General features: G+C 50.6%; 1 protein-coding gene across 1 annotated transcript in view; it reads right to left on the bottom strand.

Annotated features, from left to right (window-relative positions):
- Positions 1-731: 731 nt before the first annotated feature.
- The window catches only part of Scn10a (sodium voltage-gated channel alpha subunit 10), a 58,734-nt gene continuing 39,185 nt past the window's right edge, over positions 732-20,280 (bottom strand). Inside the window, 19 exon segments of the mRNA XM_048334485.1 lie at positions 732-929; positions 931-1,236; positions 1,238-1,893; positions 3,942-4,005; positions 4,007-4,213; positions 4,870-4,902; positions 4,904-4,975; positions 5,572-5,709; positions 7,542-7,595; positions 9,101-9,240; positions 9,243-9,294; positions 9,296-9,385; positions 9,715-9,794; positions 9,797-9,833; positions 10,949-11,122; positions 13,370-13,501; positions 13,503-13,519; positions 14,706-14,829; positions 19,072-19,209. Coding sequence (XP_048190442.1) covers positions 732-929; positions 931-1,236; positions 1,238-1,893; positions 3,942-4,005; positions 4,007-4,213; positions 4,870-4,902; positions 4,904-4,975; positions 5,572-5,709; positions 7,542-7,595; positions 9,101-9,240; positions 9,243-9,294; positions 9,296-9,385; positions 9,715-9,794; positions 9,797-9,833; positions 10,949-11,122; positions 13,370-13,501; positions 13,503-13,519; positions 14,706-14,829; positions 19,072-19,209 — 2,712 coding nt within the window.

Genomic DNA, 20,280 nt, shown 5'->3' on the forward strand with positions numbered 1-20,280 from the left:
CCCCCTCCTGGGGATGACTTCTAAGGAGCTAGGAGGACAGGCAGGCCCAGGCTGCTCTCTTGTTCTTTTAATGCATCATGGAAGTCATGCTGGAGATCAAACCCTAGACCTGAGACTCGGGTCGTGGGACTTGAACTCGGGGCCTAGCCGGTGGACCCTGAGCTCTGCCACGCGGAGCCACAGCTCCCCTCTGAGCTTCCTTGGAGATACAGAGTCTCACGGTCTTCCCTGCCCTGAGCGGGCTTTGAACCGCCATCCCCTGGACCACGGCATCCCCTGGACCAAGGCATGAATTCCCCCCCAGGGGCCCACCAGCCCGTTACCTGTTATTTTAATTCATCCTGAAAGTCAGTCACATGGGAGATTTAAAATTAAAAAAAAAAAAAAATCTAGACTTGGGCCTCTTGTCACCATGAGGGATTTGAGTCACCGGTGACCAAAAGGAATGGATGGCTCCATGCAGGCCGGAAGCTTCCCTTTGTTAGGGCCGGGGAGCAATCACTTCCGGGGCATCTGTGCCGAGCGAGCAGTCACTTCCGGGGAATTCTGTGCCGAGCGGGCCGTCAAACATCCCGGTCATTCTGTGCCGAGTGGGCAGACACTTCCGGGTCGTTCTGTGCCGAGCGGGCCGTCACGTCCGGGTTGCTCTGTGCCGAGCCGGGCAGTCATTTCCGGGTCATTCTGTTCGGAGCCGGACGTCACTTCCGGGGCGTTCTGTTCCGGGCCCGACGTCACTTCCGGGCCGTTCTGTTCCGGGCCCGCGGGCTCCCGCCAGCCCTGTCACTCAGGCCTCTGGTGACGCTGTCGTAGGACGGCGGGAAGGACGTGGCGGACGCCGTGGCCGACTTGCCGGGGAAGGCGGCCATGTCCTCCCGGGCGGGTGACGGCGGAGCAGCAGCGCGTGGAGGCGTCCGCGGTGGCGGCGGCAGCGGCGGAAGCGGCGCGGTGCCGCACGTAGCTCCGGTACGCCTTCTGGATGACGGTGGCCGAGACGTCTTCCTGCTTGAGCCGCAGGGTGGTGGCGATGGGCTCGTACGAGGCCGTGGAGAGGTTGGTGGCCATGAACTTCTCCTCCATGCTGGCCTTGAGGGAGTCCAGCTCGCCCGACTCGCCCAGCACATGCTTGGTGAAGGCGAAGAGGATGTCGAGGCAGTGGATCTTATCCCCGGGCACCAAGGGCAGGTCCATCTGGATCAAGGTGTTCTGGTTGGGCCTGGGGATCCGCAGAGGGCCCGAGGAGGGCGTCGGCGAAGTCGGACAGGGCCGAGTAAGCGATGAACTGCGTGGCCTCCGGGTCGAACTTCTCCCAGGTCTCGTAAAACATGTCGAAGTCGTCCTCGCTCAGGGGCTCCGTGCTCTCCTCGGTGGCCACGTTGAAGTTCTCCAGGATGACGGCGATGTACATGTTGACCACGATGAGGAAGCTGATGATGATGTAGGTGGTGAAGAACACGATGCCCACGGCCGGGTTCCCGCAGTCTCCCCGGGAGCCGCAGCTGTTGGGCAGATCCGGGTCGCAGTAGGGAGGCCCCGTGTTGAGGATGGGGCTCAGGAGGCCGTCCCAGCCGGCCGACGTGGTGATCTGGAACAGGCACAGCATGCTGTTGGCGAACGTCTGGAAGTTGAACATGTCGTCGATGCCGGCTTCCCACCTGACGTGGGGGAAAGAAGCCATGCCGAAGATGGAGTAGATGAACATGACGAGGAAGAGCAGCAGGCCGATGTTGAAGAGGGCCGGGAGGGACATCATCAGGGCGAAGAGCAAGGTGCGGATGCCCTTGGCGCCTCGGATCAGCCGGAGGATGCGGCCGATGCGGGCCAGGCGGATCACGCGGAACAGCGTGGGCGAGAAGTAGCTTTGGATGGAGTTGAGAAGGGCGGAAAACAGCAGACCTAGGGAGAAGGAAGCAGAGCAGGTCGCGTTCGTACCCCTGGCTGTGATCACATTTCCCGGTGCTCCCTCCTGATCCCCGCCCCCCTTTTTTTCCCCCCTTGGGTGTGCTGGTCCTGGGATTTTTTGGAACTCAGGGCCCAGAAGGCTGCTGTCCCTGAGCCTCTTACATTCAAGGTGGGCGCTCTGCCACTTGAGCCACACACCTTCACTTCTGGCTTTTTGGGGTTTTTTGGCTGATGCATTGGACAGAGTCATCTCCTAGACTTTCCCGCCTGGGGCTGACTTTGAACTGCGATCCTCAGAATCTCAAGCCTCCAGCGTGAGCCACCGGGTGCCTGGCTTATTTTTAACACAAGGCTGGATGGAGCTCTAGCACTTGAGCCACACCTCCACTTGCGACTTTTTTGCTTGTTAATTCTAGAGAAGGGTCTCCTCAGAGCTCAGCCTCCTGAGTCACTAGGAAGACAGGTAGGAGCCACCTATGCGTAAGTAAAAAAAAAAAATCTTATTTTGGCCAACACGTAATGTGTGCATGTACAAGCACCGGGCAGTGAACTCCATTCATGTTTGCAATTATCCTCTGTTCCTCGGTAACCCGGCCCCCTGGTATGTCCTACAACCCAGAGCAGCTGGAGGTGATTAGAGGCTAGTTCACATTCCCACAAGGCTTTATCCCTAACATGACACAGACCCTGGATTGTTTGTTTATTTGGGTTTTTTGTTGTTGTTTTGTTTTTTGCCTAGGTCTATAGTGTTTGGCCATGCCTGTTACTCCATTTTGGTTCTGTGCTTGGGGAAAGCCAGGATCCCCTTGTGACCTATCTCCACATTTCCTACTGTGAAGATTGACTCAGTTCCTTGTACACGTTCCCTCGCTCCCCCCCCCACCAGATAATTATATACAGCCTGGTCATAATTATAAAGGGGGGGGGCTAGAAATGGAGCCATGTGGTGGCAACTAAAGCAAGATGGCTTTGAATGGCCAGCTGGCTGAATAATGGCTTTAATTGGGTTCTTTCCTTTCCAGCTGTGTCTGGCCCAGGGCCTAGCCGGGGACTTTTCAGGTAAGTCATGGCCTTTAACCCTAACTGTGAAAAAAGGTTGGGAAGATAGAGAACGTACATGTTCCAATGGACTTTTTTTTTTTTTTACAGTCCTGGGGCTTGAACCCAGGGCCTGGGCACGGTCCCTGAGCTTTGATCAAGGGTAGCACTCTACCACTTGAGACCCAGCTCCACTTCGAGTTTTCTGGTGGTTCATTGGAGATAAGAGTCTCAAAGGACTTTCCTGCCCCAGCTAGCTTTGAACTGTGATCCTCAGATCTCAGCCTCCTGAGTAGCTAGCATGACAGGTGTGAGCCACTGGTGCCTGACCCCAGAAAACTTTTAAGATGCTTTAAGGAAGGTGCAAATAATAGGCTCTTCTTAACATATAACACTTAAAAAAAAACCCACAGAGTTAGAGCTGGGTGCCAGTAGCTCAGGCCTGTCCTCCTAGCTACCCAAGAGGCTGAGACCTGAGCATCACAGTTCAAAATCACCCTGGCAAGGAAGTCTGTAAGACTCTAACTTCCAAATTAAGCACTCCCTAAAAGCCAGAAGTGGAGCTGTGGTTCAGATGGTGGGGCCACTAGCCTTAAGCACAAATGCTTAGGGACAGTGCCCAGGCCCTGAGTTCAAGCCCCAGGACTGGCACAAAGAGAGAGAGAGTTAGATCAGGTACCAGTGGCTCATACCTGCCATCCTAGATATTCAGGAGGCTGAGATCTGAGGATTGGCAGTTCAAAGCCAGCCTGGGAAGACAAATGTTGAGCCACTCTTATCTCCAATGAACTAGCCCAAAGCTGGAAGGGGAGGTGTGGCTCAAGTGCCAGCCTTTGAGTTAAAAAATAAAAGCACCAAGGGCGAATAATGCGAGGGCCCTGAGTTCGATCCCTACTACTGGCACACAGGAAAAGGTGACTTGGTTGGCCCTCTAGTGTTGTAGTGTTGGAAGAGCAGCCAGCGACCCCACCAGTGAGGGCCCCCAGCCCCCCCCCCATCCTTACTCCCGATGGAGAGCAGGACGACGATGAGGTCGAACACGTTCCAGCCGTTGGTGAAGTAGTACTGCCCGCAGAGCAAAGACCTTCAGGACACACTCGGTGGTGAACACCGCCACGAAGAACTGGTTGATCTTGCCCAGGATGCGGGTCTTCTCCTCGCTCTGGTCGTCCGTCTCCACCATCATGGTCACCATGTTCAGGCAGATGAGCACCATGATGGTGACGTCGAAGGCCTGCTTGGTCACGATGTCGAAGACGAAGCCCTGGTACTTGTTCTAGGGAGAGGGGGAAGGAGAGAGGGGCAGAGGTCAGGACCTCCGGGGCAGCAGCACCCCAAACATCTGGAGCACTCAAGAGGCCAAACAACCGGGAAAGACCAAGCTGCCCATCCAGGAGTCCGCCATGTTCTTCCTCTCTGCTTTCCTGCCGACTCCTCAGTCAGGAAGAAGCTCAGCCCTCCAGGATCTCACTTTCAATGGGTTAACTGACTAATTAATGGATTGATTAATCGGTCAGTTAATCCATTGACTAATTAATTAGTTAATTCAGCCATTGAGTACTAGATGAATTAACCAGTCAATCTGCCAATCAACCAGTTTAACTAGTTAGTCCACCAATCAATTAACGAGTTAACGGATTAACCCACTAATGAGTAAACTAATTAATGAACTCACACATCAACCCACTAGCTAATCAATGATTTATCAATTAATATGTCAGTGATTGATCAATGAACTCATCAAACCATTAGTGGATTCATTAGTTAACCAATTAGGCAATTCGTGGATTCATTGATCAATCCATGCTTCACATAAACCTTTCCATCCTTGGACCCAGAAAAACACATCTCCTCCATCTTCAAACTCAAACCCACAACTCCCAGCCCAGGCCTAGGCACATTCTGATAGAAGGAAAACTCTGAGGGGCTCACCAGGGGACGAGGAATGGGTTTCTGGGGTTTTTTTGGATCCCAGCTTCTTCATGGCATTGTAATATTTCTTCTGTTCCTCTGTCATGAAGATATCCTGGCCCCCTAGGTATTAGAGGAAGCCACACGGCTGTTATTAAAGCTTCTTCTATGGGAAGGACCTCCACCCTCCAAAAGATAAGTAAAAAATAAAAATGGTACACCAAGCCAAGGAGCACGGAGAATCTTGCCCAGATTCAATCAATGACCGAGCGGTGGCCATCTTGCATTGGTCTTGATCATTTGGGATTGACTCTCTGCCTGGATCTCTTTATCAAGCATAGTGGGCTGCTAATTTCCTAGGAACTCAGAGAGGCTGCCTGGATGGGGGGATGGATGGGGTGGCGGGGAGATTTGTGAGTTAGGACTCAAGGGGCTGATATACACCTCACCAGGTGCTCCTATCATCCTAGCTACTCAGGAGGCTGAGATCTAGCAGATCATGGTTCAAAGCCAGCCCAAGCAGAAGAGTCTTCAGACTTCTCTCCAGTGAGCTACCAGAAAACCAGAAGTGGCACTGTGCCCAAGGGGTAGAGTGCTAGCCTTGAGCAAAAGAAGCTCAGGGACAGCACCCAGGCCCTGAGTTCAAGACCCAGGGTGCGTGCACATGCACACACACACACACACACGCACGCACACACACACGAAGGTACATGCTCCACTTATCTTTTTCTTCTGTTGATTGAAGTTGTCAATGATGACTCCTACGAAGAGATTGAGCGTGAAGAAGCCCCCGAAGATGATGAAGATGACAAAGTACAAATACATGTAGACACTGTGCTCCCACTCAGGCTGGCTGTCCACCTGAGACCAGACACAAATGAACATGGGGATGAGGCGGGCAGGTGGGTTGGGGTCGTTGCCAAGGGACCGGTGGCTCCCGCCTGTCATCCCAGCTACTCAGGAGGCTGAGATCTGAGGATCGCGCTTCAAAGCCAGCCTGGGCAGGAAAGTCTGTGAGACTCTTATCTCCAATGAAACCACCAGAAAACCAGAAGTGGAGCTGTGGCCCAAAGTGGTAGAGCATTTGCCTTGAGCACAGAGCTCAGGAACAGCACACACACACACACACACTCACACAAATACTTCTCAAGGTGACCATCAAGGGACAAGGAAGTTGGGGTACTTAGCTACAGACTCCCTGAATGGATCATTGAAAGTTACTTCCACCCCTCCCTCCCTCCCTTCCTTCCTCCCTCCCTTCCTTCCTCGATCCCTCCCTCCCTCCCCCCTTTCTTTCTTTTTTTTTTTTTTTTGGCCAGTCCTGGGCCTTGGACTCAGGGCCTGGGCACTGTCCCTGGCTTTTTTTTGCTCAAGGCTAGCACTCTGCCACTTGAGCCACAGCCCCACTTCTGGCCATTTTCTGTATATGTGGTGCTGGGGAATCGAACCCAGGGCCTCATGTATATGAGGCAGGCACTCTTGCCACTAGGCCATATCCCTAGCCCCCTCCCCCCTTTCTTTCTTCTTTTCCTACTTCCTTCCCAGTCCTAGGGCCTGAACTCAGGGCCTGGTTGCTGTCTCTGAGCTCTTTCACTCAAGGTTGGTGCTCTACCACTTTGAGGCACAGCGCCACTTCTTTTTTTTTTTTTTTTTTTTTGGCCAGTCCTGGGCCTTGGACTCAGGGCCTGAGCACTGTCCCTGGCTTCTTCCCGCTCAAGGCTAGCACTCTGCCATTTGAGCCACAGCGCCGCTTCTGGCCGTTTTCTGTATATGTGGTGCTGGGGAACCGAACCTAGGGCCTCGTGTATCCGAGGCAGGCACTCTTGCCACTAGGCTATATCCCCAGCCCCACAGCGCCACTTCTTGTTCTGGTGGTTCACTGGAGATAAAGAGTCTAACACACTTTCCTGCCTGGCTGGCTTTGAGCCTCGATCCTCCCGATCTCAGCCTCTGGAGTAGCTGGGATGGCAGGCGCGAGCCACCTGTGCCAGGTCTTAGAGATTACCTAATGCTCTCAACTCAAAACTAAACAGAAGTTTTTGAAAAGCCCCCCTTCCCGCAAGAGGTGGCATTGTAGAGATATGAGCCCCCCATTTTCTAAAAAGCCAACACAAAGCCAGACAGAAAGCTATGTGCTGGTTCAAAGCCAGCCCAAGGTTGGAAAGTCCATGAGACTTTTTTTTTGTCAGTCCTGAGGCTTGAACTCGGGGCCTGAGCGCTGTCCCTGGCTTCTTTTTGCTCAAGGCTAGCACTCTGCCACTTGAGGCACAGCGTCACTTTCCGGCTTTTTCTGTGTTTGTGGTGCTGAGGAATGGAACCCAGGGCTTCATGCATGCTAGGCAAGCACTCTACCACTAGGCCGTATTCCCAACTCATGAGACTCTTTATTTCCCATGAACCCACCAGAAATCCAGAAGTGGAGCTATGGCTCAAATGGTAGAGTGCCAGCTTTGAGCCAAAAAAAAAAAGCTCAGGGACAGTGCCTACACCCTGAGTTCAAGACCCACAATGGACCAAGAAAAAAATGAACAAATAAATAAAAATAAGAATAAAAAAAAATAAAGCCGGAGAGAACATCTCAGTAGCAGAAGGCAGGTGTGATTGGCCCTATCGTCATTCCATTCCAGGTGCAGAATAACACAGGTTGGGCAGACAGAGAGAAGGCCGGGGCAGCAGGCATTGTGGCCACTCACTTCCCGTGAGTCAATGGCTGCATACATGATGTCCATCCACCCTTTGAAGGTTGCCTGAAAACACAGAGCAGAGCATGCTGAAGGTCGATAGCTGCCCCGATTGGACAATTCCAAGGTCCATAGCTGCCCTGATTGGACACTTCCCAAAGTCCATAGCTTCCCTGATTGGACGCTTCCCAAAGTCCATAGCTGCCCTGATTGGATGTTTCTCAAGGTCTATAGCTGCCCTGATTGGACACTTCCCAAAGTCCATAGCTTCCCTGATTGGATGCTTCCTAAGGTCTATAGCCTCCCTGATTGGATGCTTCCCAAGGTCCATAGCTGCCCGGACACTTCCCAGGCTCAATGCAAGAGCAGATGGGGGCTCGGCTAAGGAGACTTGAGGAGGAAGGAGTTATCTGGGTGAAGTGGTTTTGCACCCCATGCAGATGGAAAGCCACCCCAACGTGGTTCACGCCTAGCTAGCTCAACAGATCTGAGACCTAGAGGATCACGGTTCGGGGAGCCAGCCATGGGCAAGGAACCACCAAAAAAAAATAAAGTGGAAGGGAAGTGACTCAAATGGTAGAGCACCAGAATCTTAAGGGTAGGTGCTGAGGCCCTGAGTTCAAGCCCCAGGATGGGCACATGACACAAATGAAACCAAATAGAATGCTATTAAAGAAATGGAACGTTCTAGAATGTGACAAGGAGCTGGGTACGTACATGTCCAGCTGTAGGATGGACTGGTAATGAAGGTGCTTGGTGCTCTTTATTAAGTATCCCCTTCTATCCCCTCCCCCCCGCCTCCCCCCTTCCTCTCTTTCCACCAGTCCTGGGGCTCAAACTCAGGCCTGGGGACTTTCCCTGAGCTTCTTTTGCTCAAGGGTAGCACTCTACCACTTTGAGCCACAGCGCCACTTTTCAGCCTTTGTCAGTGGTTTATCAGAGATATAAGTCTCATGGGCTTTCCTGCCTGGGCTAGCTTTGAACTGTGATCCTGTAGATCTCAGCCTCCTGAGTATCAGCTAGGATGACAGGCGGGAGCCACTAGTGCCCAGCTTACTTATTTATTTTTCTTTATATGATGGTACTATGGACTTGAACTCAGAGCCTGAACACTCTCCCTTACTCTTTTTTTGGAGGGTGGGGTTATTTGTTTGTTCAAAGGTAGCACTCGACCACTTGAGCCACAGCATCACTTCTGGTTTCCTGGTGGGTCATTGGAGATCAGAGTCTCATGGACTTTCCTGCCCCAGGCTGGCTTCGAACTCTAAACCCTCCAGATCTCAGCCTCTTGAATAGCTCTGGCAACAGGTGGCCCAACCATTTCTCCTATTCGTGGAGTTGCGACTTATCTCAGGGTCTCCCCGTGGTGTCACGCTCTCCTGCAAGATTGTCCAGCCCGGCCAAGTTGTGTGGTCTGTGGTCCCAGAGAATGACCTTCAGCTCTTATGCCATGCTGACCCTCTGTCCCCTTGGCCATTCACGTTCCTCTAGGTAACCCCCCCCACCCAAGGGTTCACCGTTAGAGTGAGCGGGGCAAGGAAGAGACCACGGTAGCGGCCTCGGTGACTCACCACCTGCAGGAGTGCGAGGTAGCCCATGGCCACGTTGTCAAAGTTGACTTTCACGTTGACCCAGAACAGATGTCCCGTGTCATTCTTAAGCACACACTCAGTCCGGTTGTTCACAATCGTCCAATTCACCAGCGAGAATCTTGGTTGGTGTGGCTGATGCACCGCCAGAACTTGCCGGCGAACAGGTTCACGCCCCATGATACTGAAGATGAGCCAGAAGATGAGGCACACCAGGAGAACGTTCATGATGGAGGGGATGGCTCCCACCAGCGCGTCCACCACCACCTTGGGGAAGGGGGGTGGGGACAGAGAAAAGCACCTCGCATGTGTCACTCCTGCTGGCGTCGGTGGCTCATGCCTGGCATCCCAGCGACTCAGGGGGGCTGAGATCTGGAGGATCGCGGTTCGAAGCCAGACCAGGGCAGGAAAAGTCCATGAGACTCTGATCTCCAATGAACCCACCAGGACACCGGAAGTGGCGCTGTGGCTCAAGGGGTAGAGCACTAGCTAGCCTTGAACACGAAAGCTCAGGGACAGCATCTAGGTCTTGAGTTCAAACCCAGGTTTGGGACACTAAAGGTGGCCAAGGGGAGAAAGTTCGAGAGAGGCCTTACCCGCATGCCCTCAAATCGAGACAGAGCCCGCAGAGGCCGCAGGGCACGGAGCGTTCTCAGGGCATTGATGGATTTGACTCGAACTTCAGGATCTTCGCGATGAGGGTCACGAGTGAGATCTGAGAGCCGGCAGGAAACACAAGCTTAGGACTCTAGAAAGACAGCCTGGAGAAAGGAAGAAGACCCCTCTCCAGCCCCAATTCCCAACTCGCTTTTTGGTCAGTCCCGGGGCTTGAACTCAGGGCCTGGGCGCTATCCCTGAGCTCTTTTGCTCAAGGCAAGTGCTCTACCACTTGAGCCACAGCGCCACTTCCTGTTTGGTTTATTGGAGATAAGAGTCTCATGGATTTACCTACCTGGGCTGGCTTTGAACCTCAGTCCTCCTGAGTAGTTAGGATGACAGGTAACTACCTTCCTTTCTTCTTTCCTTCCTTCCTTCCTTCCTTCCTTCCTTCCTTCTTCCTTCCTTCCTTCTTCCTTCCTTCCTTCCTTTCCTTCCTTCCTTCCTTCCTTCCTTCCATTTCTTTCCTCCTTCTTTTTAAATAGAACATTTTTAGGGGGTGACAGTGTCCAAAAAGAAATGTACTCTTCCCTTGACTTATATAACTGTCACCCTCTGTATATCACCTTTATAACAATAAAAAAAATTTTAAATATATTTTTAACCTCACAGGTCACAGTCATCAAGCTGAGAGCTGGTGGCTCACACCTGTCATTCTAGCTATTCAGAAGGGTGAGATCTGAGGACTGTGGTTCGAAACCAGCCTGGGCAGGAAAATCCGTGAGACTCTTTTTTTTTTTTTTTGGCCAGTCCTGGGCCTTGGACTCAGGGGCCTGAGCACTGTCCCTGGCTTCTTTTTGCTCAAGGCTAGCACTCTGCCACTTGAGCCACAGCGCCACTTCTGGCATTTCTGTATATGTGGTGCTGGGGAATCGAACCCAGGGCCTCATGTATATGAGGCAGGCACTCTTGCCACTAGGCCATATCCCCAGCCCCCGTGAGACTCTTATATCCAATAAACTACCAAAAGAAGCCAGAAGTGGCGCGGTGTGGCTCAAGTGATAGAGCACTAGCTTTGAGCACAGAGAGGCTCAGGGACAGCGCCCAAGCCCTGAGTTCAAGTCCCCTGATCCACAAAAATATACCATAAAATGAAATTTTTAAAATGCGGTTATCCATCAATGATAAAGACCCTCCTACCTTAAGGGGCTGGTTACCCACTGAGCCACTCACATTAACAATAAGAAAATCCAGCCAGCACCATGCATTGGTGAAATATTTCTTAAAGCCATAGGCCACCCATTTCAGTAACATCTCAAACACAAAGATGAAGGTGAACACGCGATCTGTATATTCCAACAAAGCCTTCACCATCGGCTTCTGCTCCAGGTGGCAGTCTTCGAAGGCCTGGAGGAAAGGGAAGAGAAGAGCAGGCTGCCTTGACTGATGGACAGACGGACACCCTAGGCCAGGAACCCCCTCCAGTTCTGCCTGTCGATTTTCGGAAGACTGTCTGAATCAATCAGGTTACTCCAGTGTTTTCTTGACTCTAGGGAGGCGAGTTTGGAAAGTGGGAAAAACTTGGTGAGACATAAGCCAAGACTTTATTATGGTCAACAGAGGCATAGATATTCACAGACATTTTATAGGGTTTGCAAAATGCAATCTGAGAAGGGAGATTTTCTCAAATTGGATTTTTGGACATGGACCAAAATGGCATCAAAGGATGTAGGCAAGGAAAAAAAAAAATGTAGTAGATACCCAGAAAGCGCTGAAAGAAAGAAGGTTCTAGATTACTGGTAATCAAGGAAATGGAAATGTAAAAGCGGATAATTTGTGTTGGGCACTAGTGGCTCACCTCTGACATCCTAGCCACTCAGGAGGCTGAGGTCCGAGCACTGTGGTTCGAAGTCAACCTGAGCAGGAAAATCTATGGACTTTTATCTCCAATTAAACACCAAAAAGTCAGAAGTGGAGCTATGGCTCAAGTGGTAGAGCACCAGCCTTGAGCAAAAAATCTCAGGGACAGCGTCCAGGCCCTGAGTTCAAGCCCCAGTACACACACACACACACACACACACACACACACACACACACAGGAATTGCTTGAATAAATTATGGCGCCTTTCTATCCTGGATTATATTGCAGCTATTAAATGAGACATATATGAATATTTTCTAGAGAAAACTGTATTGAGAAGTTACAAATTGCCCAGGTGTGTGTGTGTGTGTGTGTGTGTGTGTGTGTGTGTGTGTACGCGCATGCGCCTGCACTCACGCATTGGTATTAGGGTTTGAACTCAAGGCCTGGGTGTTGTCCTTTAGCTTCTTTTACTGAAGGCTGGTATTCTACTGCATGAGCCACAGTTTCATGTCCAGCTTTTTGTGGTTAATTGGAAGCAAGAGTCTCATGGACATCTGTCTGGGCTGGCTTTAAACCTCAGTCTTCAAATCTCAGCTTCCTGAGTAGCTAGGATTACAGATGTGAGCCACAGCACCCATCTTCAGGCGCGCGCGCGCGCGCACACACACACACACACACACACACACACACACACACATACACTGTTATATAGATATAAATACAATATATAATAAATAAATAATAAATAAATATATAACATCTCTCTACCTATCTACCATCTATCTGTCTGCATATCTATCTATCTGCATATCTATCTATCTATCTATCTATCTGTCTGCCTATCTGCCTATCTATCTACCTATCTACCTATCTCTATCTATCTATATATCTATCAATCTATCTGCCTATCTATTTACCTACCAACCTATCTATCTATCTATCTATCTATCTATCTATCTATCTATCTATCTATCTATCTATCTATCTGCCTATCTATTCTATCCATCCATCTATCTATCTGCCTATCTGCCTACCTACCTTTCTATCTATTCTATCTGCCTATCTATCTATTCTATCTGTCTGCCTATCTATCTGCCTGCCTATCTATCTATCTATCTATCTATCTATCTATCTATCTATTCTATCTACCTACCTATCTGCCTATCTATTCTATCTGCCTATCTACCTACCTACCTATTTATCTATTCTATCTACCTATCTATCTATCTATCTATTGATCTATCAACCTACCTACCTATTCTATCTATCTGTCTACCTATCCATCTCCTATTTAGTCTATCTATCCATTCATCTATCTATCTGCCTATCTACCTTATCTATTGAATCTATCTATCTATCTATCTATCTATCTATTCTACCTACCTATCTGCCTATCTATCTATTCTATCTACCTACCTACCTACCTACCTACCTATCTATTCTACCATCTATCTATCTGCCTGCCTATCTATCTGTCTGTCTGTCTGTCTGTCTGTCTGTCTGCCTATCTACCTACCTACCTATCTATTCTATCTACCTACCTACCTATCTGCTTATCTATCTATTCTATCTTTGTGCCTATCTACCTATTTATCTACCTACCTACCTACCTACCTACCTATCTAGCTATCTATGGGAGGGAAAAGGTGGCCAGGCCTTGCTGAGGAGCAGATGGGAGGGGCAGGGAGCAGCCTGGGCTGCCCTTCCTGGCCTGGGTGGAGGGCAGCCGGCATGGGGGCCTCAGAGGTGCACGTGGGGTAGAAGGCGGCGGGACCCGCACCAGGCCTCACCAGGGCCCCGCTGCTGAGCAGGATCATGAAGACGATGAAGCTCTCGAACCAGCTGTGCTCCACGATGTGGAAGCAGGTTCTGCGCACCTGCCAGGCCCACGGGCACCGCGCGGGGTCTGCCGGGAGGGCCGGGGCAGCGCCGGACACAGCCTGCGAGGAGAGGCAAGGAGTCAGCTCCTGAGGGTGCATGTACACACATGCACGTGTGTGTGTGCCCGTCCCGGGGTCTGAACTCAGGACCTAAGCACTGATCCTGAACTCTTTCCTTCAAGAATGATTCTCTACCACCTGAGCCACAACTCCAGTTCTGGATTTTCATGGTTCATGGAGATCAGAGTCTCATGGACTTTCCTGCCCGGGCTGGTTTTGAACCGCCATCCTCAGATCTCAGCCTCCTGGACAGCTAGAATGACAGGTGTGAGCCACTGGCACCTGACTGACTGATATTCTCTTGAGATTTTTTTTTTTTCTGCTCCAGCCCTGCCAAGAAATCACTCAGTGGGGAAATTCACTTGTGATCTTATTGGAAGAAAATTCTTTCCGGGAATATAAAAGAATGGTCCTCCTTTGCAAACTACACCAGTCCTCTGGCTCCAGTGCACCACGGCTCTCAGGAGGCTGAGATCTGAGGATCACAGTTCGAAACCAGCCCAGGGCAGGAAAAAAAATCCACTTATCTCCAGGGAACCACTAAAAAAAAAAAACTGGGCGTGGAGCTGTGGCTCAAAGGGGTAGAGCCCTAGCCTTGACCGAAAAAGCGAAGGGACAGTGCCCAGGCCCTGAGTTCAAGCCCCGAGATGGACACACACGCACACGCGCGCGCGCACACACACACACACACACACACAGAGGAATTGATGGCGAGGGACTCTGAGGGCATCTCACAGGTCTGTCCTCCAGGACTGTGACCCTTGGTGCTGTATCTGGTTGGGACGCCTTTTTTTTTTTTTTTTTTTTTGCAGTCGTGGGCCTTGGACTCAGGGCCTGAGCACTGTCCCTGGCTTCTTCCCGCTCAAGGCTAGCACTCTGCCACTTGAGCCACAGCGCCGCTTCTGGCCGTTTTCTGTATATGTGGTGCTGGGGAATCGAACCTAGGGCCTCGTGTATCCGAGGCAGGCACTCTTGCCACTAGGCTATATCCCCAGCCCTGGTTGGGACGCCTTTAATCCCAGAGAGATCTTGGGAGGGGCCCTGTGGTTTGGCTCCTCTGGATCTCAGGCCATGGCCGTGGCCACAGAGGTGTCCCTGTGAGCGCTAAGCTGGACGTGGGGGACCCCCCCATACCACACGTGGGAGAGACCTGCGGCTGCTCCCACCCCCCCCACACACACTTTACCTTCTGGAAAGCAGTCCTCAGGTTCTTCCAGATCGTTCGCCAGCTCCGGAATCTTCTTCAGGATCTCCTCGGGGTCCGGACAGTCCACCGTGCTCCCCTCCGAGCTGCTTGTATCATCCGCTTCCTGTGGGCCAGAGCCTCGGGTCAGAGGTGGGGGGGGGCGCTCCAGGCCTGGCGTGAGGATGGGGGCGAGGGATGGCCTCCGGGACCCCACGCCTGGCTTCCTAGCTACTCGGGGAGTGGAGAGCTGGAGGATCACGGTTCAAAGCCAGCCTGGGCCAGACAATCACAGAGAATCTTTATCTCCCTCAGAGCCACCCAAAGCCAGGAAGTGAGGGTGCGGCTCAAGTAGGAGAGCCCCCAACCTTGAGCCCAAAGCTCTGCATTCAAGAGGAGGGGAGAAGGAAGAGGAGGGGATGAGAAAGGAAGAGGAGGAGGAGGAGGAGGAGAGGAGGAGGAGGAGGAGGAGGAGGAGGAGGAGGAGGAGGGGGAGGAGGGGAGGAGGGGGAGGAGGGGGAAAAAAGGGGGTGAAGAGAGAGGATAAGAGGAGGAGGAGATGAGGAAGAGGAGAAGGAAGGGGAAAGGAGGAGGAGGGGAGGAAGAGGAGGAGAGGAGGAAGAGAAGAGGAGGAGAGGAAGAGGAGGAGGAGAGGAAGAGGAGGAGGAGGAAGAAGATGACAAGAAGAGAGGAAGAGAAGAAGAGGAGGAGGAAGAGAGGAGGGAAGGAGGAGAAGAGGAAGAGGAGGAAAGGGAGGAGGAGAAGAGGAAGAGGAGGAAAAAGAGGAGGAGAAGAGGAAGAGGAGAAGAGGAGGAGGGGAGGAAAAGGAGGAGGAGAAGTGGAGGAGGAGAGGAAGAGGAGGAAAAGAAGGAAGAGAAGGGGAAGAGAGGGACAGGAGAAGAAAAGAATGAGGAAGAGGAGGCGGAAAAGGAGGAGGAGAAGAGGAAGAGAAGGAGGAGAAGAAGAGGAGGAAGTAGGATGTGTATCTTCAGATCCTAGGCCTGGGACACTAATATTTCCCCTTCAGCTTAGCTGAGCGTGGAAACAGCTGTTGGGGATAGGAGTACTGGATGGCTGGCTAGCTGTGACCCTGTAATTACACCCATAAAAAAAAAAGCCTGGGTTGCAGTGCACTTGAATATTTAATCAGGGAGCCGTGCCCTGTGGTCTGGTCTGACTCCCTCTTGGCAAACAGCAGCCTATGTAATGTTTCCAGAAGCAATTCAATTAGGAATCGAAGCCATGCTCCTATTAGTAAACCCGATAGCTCGGCTTAATGGATCCAAATGGCAGGGTGGATTCTCTGATCTGTCACCGATAGACAATTCCCAGCCTACCCTAGGGATTGTGGGTCAGAAAACAACAACATGCTCCCCCCCACCCCCCAAAAAAAATCCACATCAAAAAAGAAACCCCAGGGGCTGGGGATATGGCCTAGTGGCAAGAGTGCTTGCCTCGTATACATGAGGCCCTGGGTTCCATTCCTCAGCACCACATATACAGAAAATGGCTAGAAGTGGCGCTGTGGCTCAAGTGGCAGAGTGCTAGCCTTGAGCAAAAGGAAGCCAGGGACAGTGCTCAGGCCCTGAGTCCAAGCCCAGGACTGGCAAAAAAAAAAAAAAAGAAAGAAACCCCAACACCCAGGAATTGTGTCCTGCACACATGGAGGAGCGAGAAGGAACTAGGAGGCGAATGTAGAGCACATACAACAAGGCCAGGTTGCACGTGGGTGTGGTGGGTCGAGCTTGTCATCAGAGGAGGCTGAGATCTGGAGGATCGTGGTTCCAAGCCAGCCTGGGGCAGGAAAGTCTGTGAGACTCTGATCTCCAATGAACCAGCAGAAAACCGGAAGTGGCGCTGTGGCTCCAGGGGTAGAGCGCCAGCCTTAAGGTTAAAAAGAAGCTCAGGGATGGCGCCCAGACCCTGAGTTCAAGTCCCACGACTGACCGCAGAATCAAAAGAAATGAGTAAAGGGAGATGGGGCCCTCACTCACCCGACGGTGGCCTCAGCCACCCTGGCAACCCCGTGTCCCGGCCAGGGTTAATCTTGCAGGCTGAGGCTGGGCAGCCGGCCAGGAGCTGACATTCCTCAGGCAGAAGGACCCAGATAATTTTGGAAATGGATGGTGTCTGGCTTATCTCGGGCCAGGTACACGGGTCCCCCCACACTCAAGGGGCGAGGTGTCAAGTGAAATTCTCGGATCTCGTCATGGAACTGCACACGGCCATTAGGAAGAAGGAGATGCGGGGCAAAGCGAGATCAGCCAGGTTGGGGGCCACGTGGGCTCTCGTGTGAGGAAGCTAGATCTCAAATAACCCTGGAGGGGCTGGGGATATGGCCTAGTGGCAAGAGCGCTTGCCTCGTATACGTGAGGCCCTGGGTTCGATTCCCCAGCACCACATATACAGAAAACGGCCAGAAGCGGTGCTGTGGCTCAAGTGGCAGAGTGCTAGCCTTGAGCAAGAAGAAGCCAGGGACAGTGCTCAGGCCCTGAGTTCAAGGCCCAGGACTGGCAAAAAAAAAAAAATTATCAACATGAACCGCGGGCAATGGACACAAGGGGGGTTCTTCCTTCGTCGCTGTGTTTTTTGGTTTTCTCTTCCTTTCGTCCTGTTTGTTCGTTCATCTGTCTTTGGGAGGGTGAGGTGGGGGGGGTGCATGGGAATGGGGGGGGGACAGAGGGGTGAACAAAGGCAGCCGTGGGCACAATGTGGAAAAATGAACCCTGCAACTCGGGGGTGGGGACGGGAGGGAAAAATTGAGAGAGAGAGCGAAGGAAAGGGTGGGGGGACATTGTCTAAAAAGAAATGTGGGGCTGGGGATATGGCCTAGTGGCAAGAGTGCTTGCCTTGTATACATGAGGCCCTGGGTTCGATTCCCCAGCACCACATATACAGACAACGGCCAGAAGCGGCGCTGTGGCTCAAGTAGCAGAGTGCTAGCCTTGAGCGGGAAGAAGCCAGGGACAGTGCTCAGGCCCTGAGTCCAAGCCCCAGGACTGGCCAAAAAAAAAAAAAAAAAAAAAAGAAATGTGTTCTTTACCTGAATTATGGAAGTAGAGCTCCTCTGCCCATCACCTTCATAATGACGATGACATATTTTTAAAAACTGAATTGATTACAGTGGTTAGAAAAGATACTGATTTTTTTTTTTTTGGTCAGTCGTGGGGCTTGAACTCAGGGCCTGGGCGCGCAGTCCCTGAGCTCTTTTGCTCCAGGCTAGTGCTCTACCGCACTGAGCCACGGCTTTACTTCTGGTTTTCTGGTGGTTCCTTGGAGATAAAAGGGTCTCATGGATTTTTTCCTGCCCCAGGCTGGCTTTGAACCGGGATCCTCAGATCTCAAGCCTCCTGAGTAGCTAGAACGGCAGGCGTGAGCCGCTGGCACCAGGTGACTTTCAACCATTATATGATTCTTTTTTTTTTTTTCCTTTCCAAGATTTGTGAGTTTAACATCTCGAAAAGTTTAGTTTTAAGATTTGTGAGTTTAACATCTCGAAAAGTTTAGTTTTAACGTCGTGTTGGATATTCCTACCTGCTCTTTCAGCCCTAGTTTATTGAGGGTTAGAAGGGGGGGGGGGAAGCAGGGACAAAAGAAAGTTGGGGTGGGGTGGGGGTGGGCAGGAAAGACACCCCGATCATCTTCAGGCATTCCCAACTTGTATCTGCTACCTTTGGAAGCTTTCTGACTTCCCGTGTGTGTGTGTGTGTGTGTGTGTGTGTGTGTGTGTGTGTGTGTGTGTGTGTGTGTGTTTTGTTTCCTTTCTTCCTCGGCTGTCATTTCCCGGGCTCTTCCTCTAGCTCAGGCAGGAGGAAATAACTTGACAAGCAGCACTTCATTGAAGGCTTAAAAAAAAACCATTCTGCCAAGGCGACACCCACAATCCGGACCCCTTTATCTGGTGGGTGTCTCGGTAGGTCCTGGAGTTTGAACTCGGAACCTTGGGCACTATCCCATAGCTTTGTGGGCTCAAGGATGCTGCTCTGTCTCTGGAACCACACCTCTACTTCTGGCTTTTGGTGTGGTTAATGAGAAGGAAGAGTCGCATGGATTTTTCTTCCCCCCGCACCTCGGGCTGGATTCAGATCACGGCCTCCTGAATAGCTGGGATTACAGGCGTGAGCTACCAGGCCCGGCTCCCTCTGCAGTTTTACAAGCAAAGAAGCAAGGGCTCAAGAGAAGCTGGGGAACTGTTTCCAGGCCCCACAGCTGGCTGGGGGGGTCTGCCAATGTTGTAAGAAAGGGGTTGGGAGGGATTCAAGAAGGCCCAGCACGCAAAACGAGGTTACATGGTTGGATTTCATCTGGAATATTTGGTCCTGGGTCCATCCTTCAGCATCCAATCCCTCCAGGACGCTCACGCACTTACCTCGGCAGGGACCTGAGGAATAGTCTTGTCTTTCCATCCGTCCCCCAAGAATGGGCTCAGATCCTCCAAAGATGACCCAGACCCTGGGCTCCTACAGGCCAGGTGGTACTCATGGCTCCCAAACTGCTGCCATTGCTCCTGCGGGTGAGAGAGAGTCCCAGGTAGGTATCTGAGCCAATTGGAGCTGATCACTTTTTTCCAGAGCCAAGGAGCTTTTGCACAAAACTGGAACTAAGGATCTTATTTATGCAACTAACCACACACACACACACACACACACACACACACACACACACGCCTATATATAATGGACATGAAATAAGCATGAAGACTCCCTAGCGAGGTGAATTAGTGTGTAACACCTAGCTCCCTTACTTCAACGCTGTGTGACTTGAGGCAAGAATTTAATCTCTGTGAACATTTTCCCCCCTGACTGCAAAAATCGAGAAGGCAAGATCGACTCCATTGTTATTTAACGAGTGGACTTCGCACCATACTTATAATGTATGATTATGTGATATATAATTATAATTATTCTACATAATTATCTTTAATCATAATAAAGGCATCATATTTATAATAAGTAATATAATAGGTTTGGAACATTATATTTGTAATATATATAGTAAATATATAATAGGATATGTACCATTAGCCAATAATTATAATTGTTATATATAATTGTATACATATTTATGCATACAGTTATAAGTTATATACCATTTTATACAGTTATATATAATTGTTATATATAACAAATATAATTATACAATACAATGTATAATTACATAATATGGATATAATAGAATAGCATGTAATTCTAATAAAACATAACTGTGGTTATAATTAACTATAACTATAATGAAACGTGACTATAGTTGTGTAATTAAATATAATTATACAACATGAATACAATTATATTTAATTGTAAATTATGTATGTTTATATAATATGCTTACATAATATACTCATATGTAATTACATATGAACTATATAATTACATACGTCCATGTGATCATCTACAGTCTGTCATGACGTTATATACACGGTGTGTCTGTCATTGTATCGCTGTTATTTATGTTATTACGTATACAAAGCTATATACATATCGTTTTAAAAATTATCTTTAGGCCACTGTCCAAGAGGGGCGTGAATTCAACATGTCCGTGTATGGGGTTGGATGGCTCTTGATCCATGGCCTCCTTCTAC

The sequence above is a fragment of the Perognathus longimembris genome, chromosome 26, assembly GCF_023159225.1.
Source record: "Perognathus longimembris pacificus isolate PPM17 chromosome 26, ASM2315922v1, whole genome shotgun sequence".
Lineage (NCBI taxonomy): Eukaryota > Metazoa > Chordata > Mammalia > Rodentia > Heteromyidae > Perognathus > Perognathus longimembris.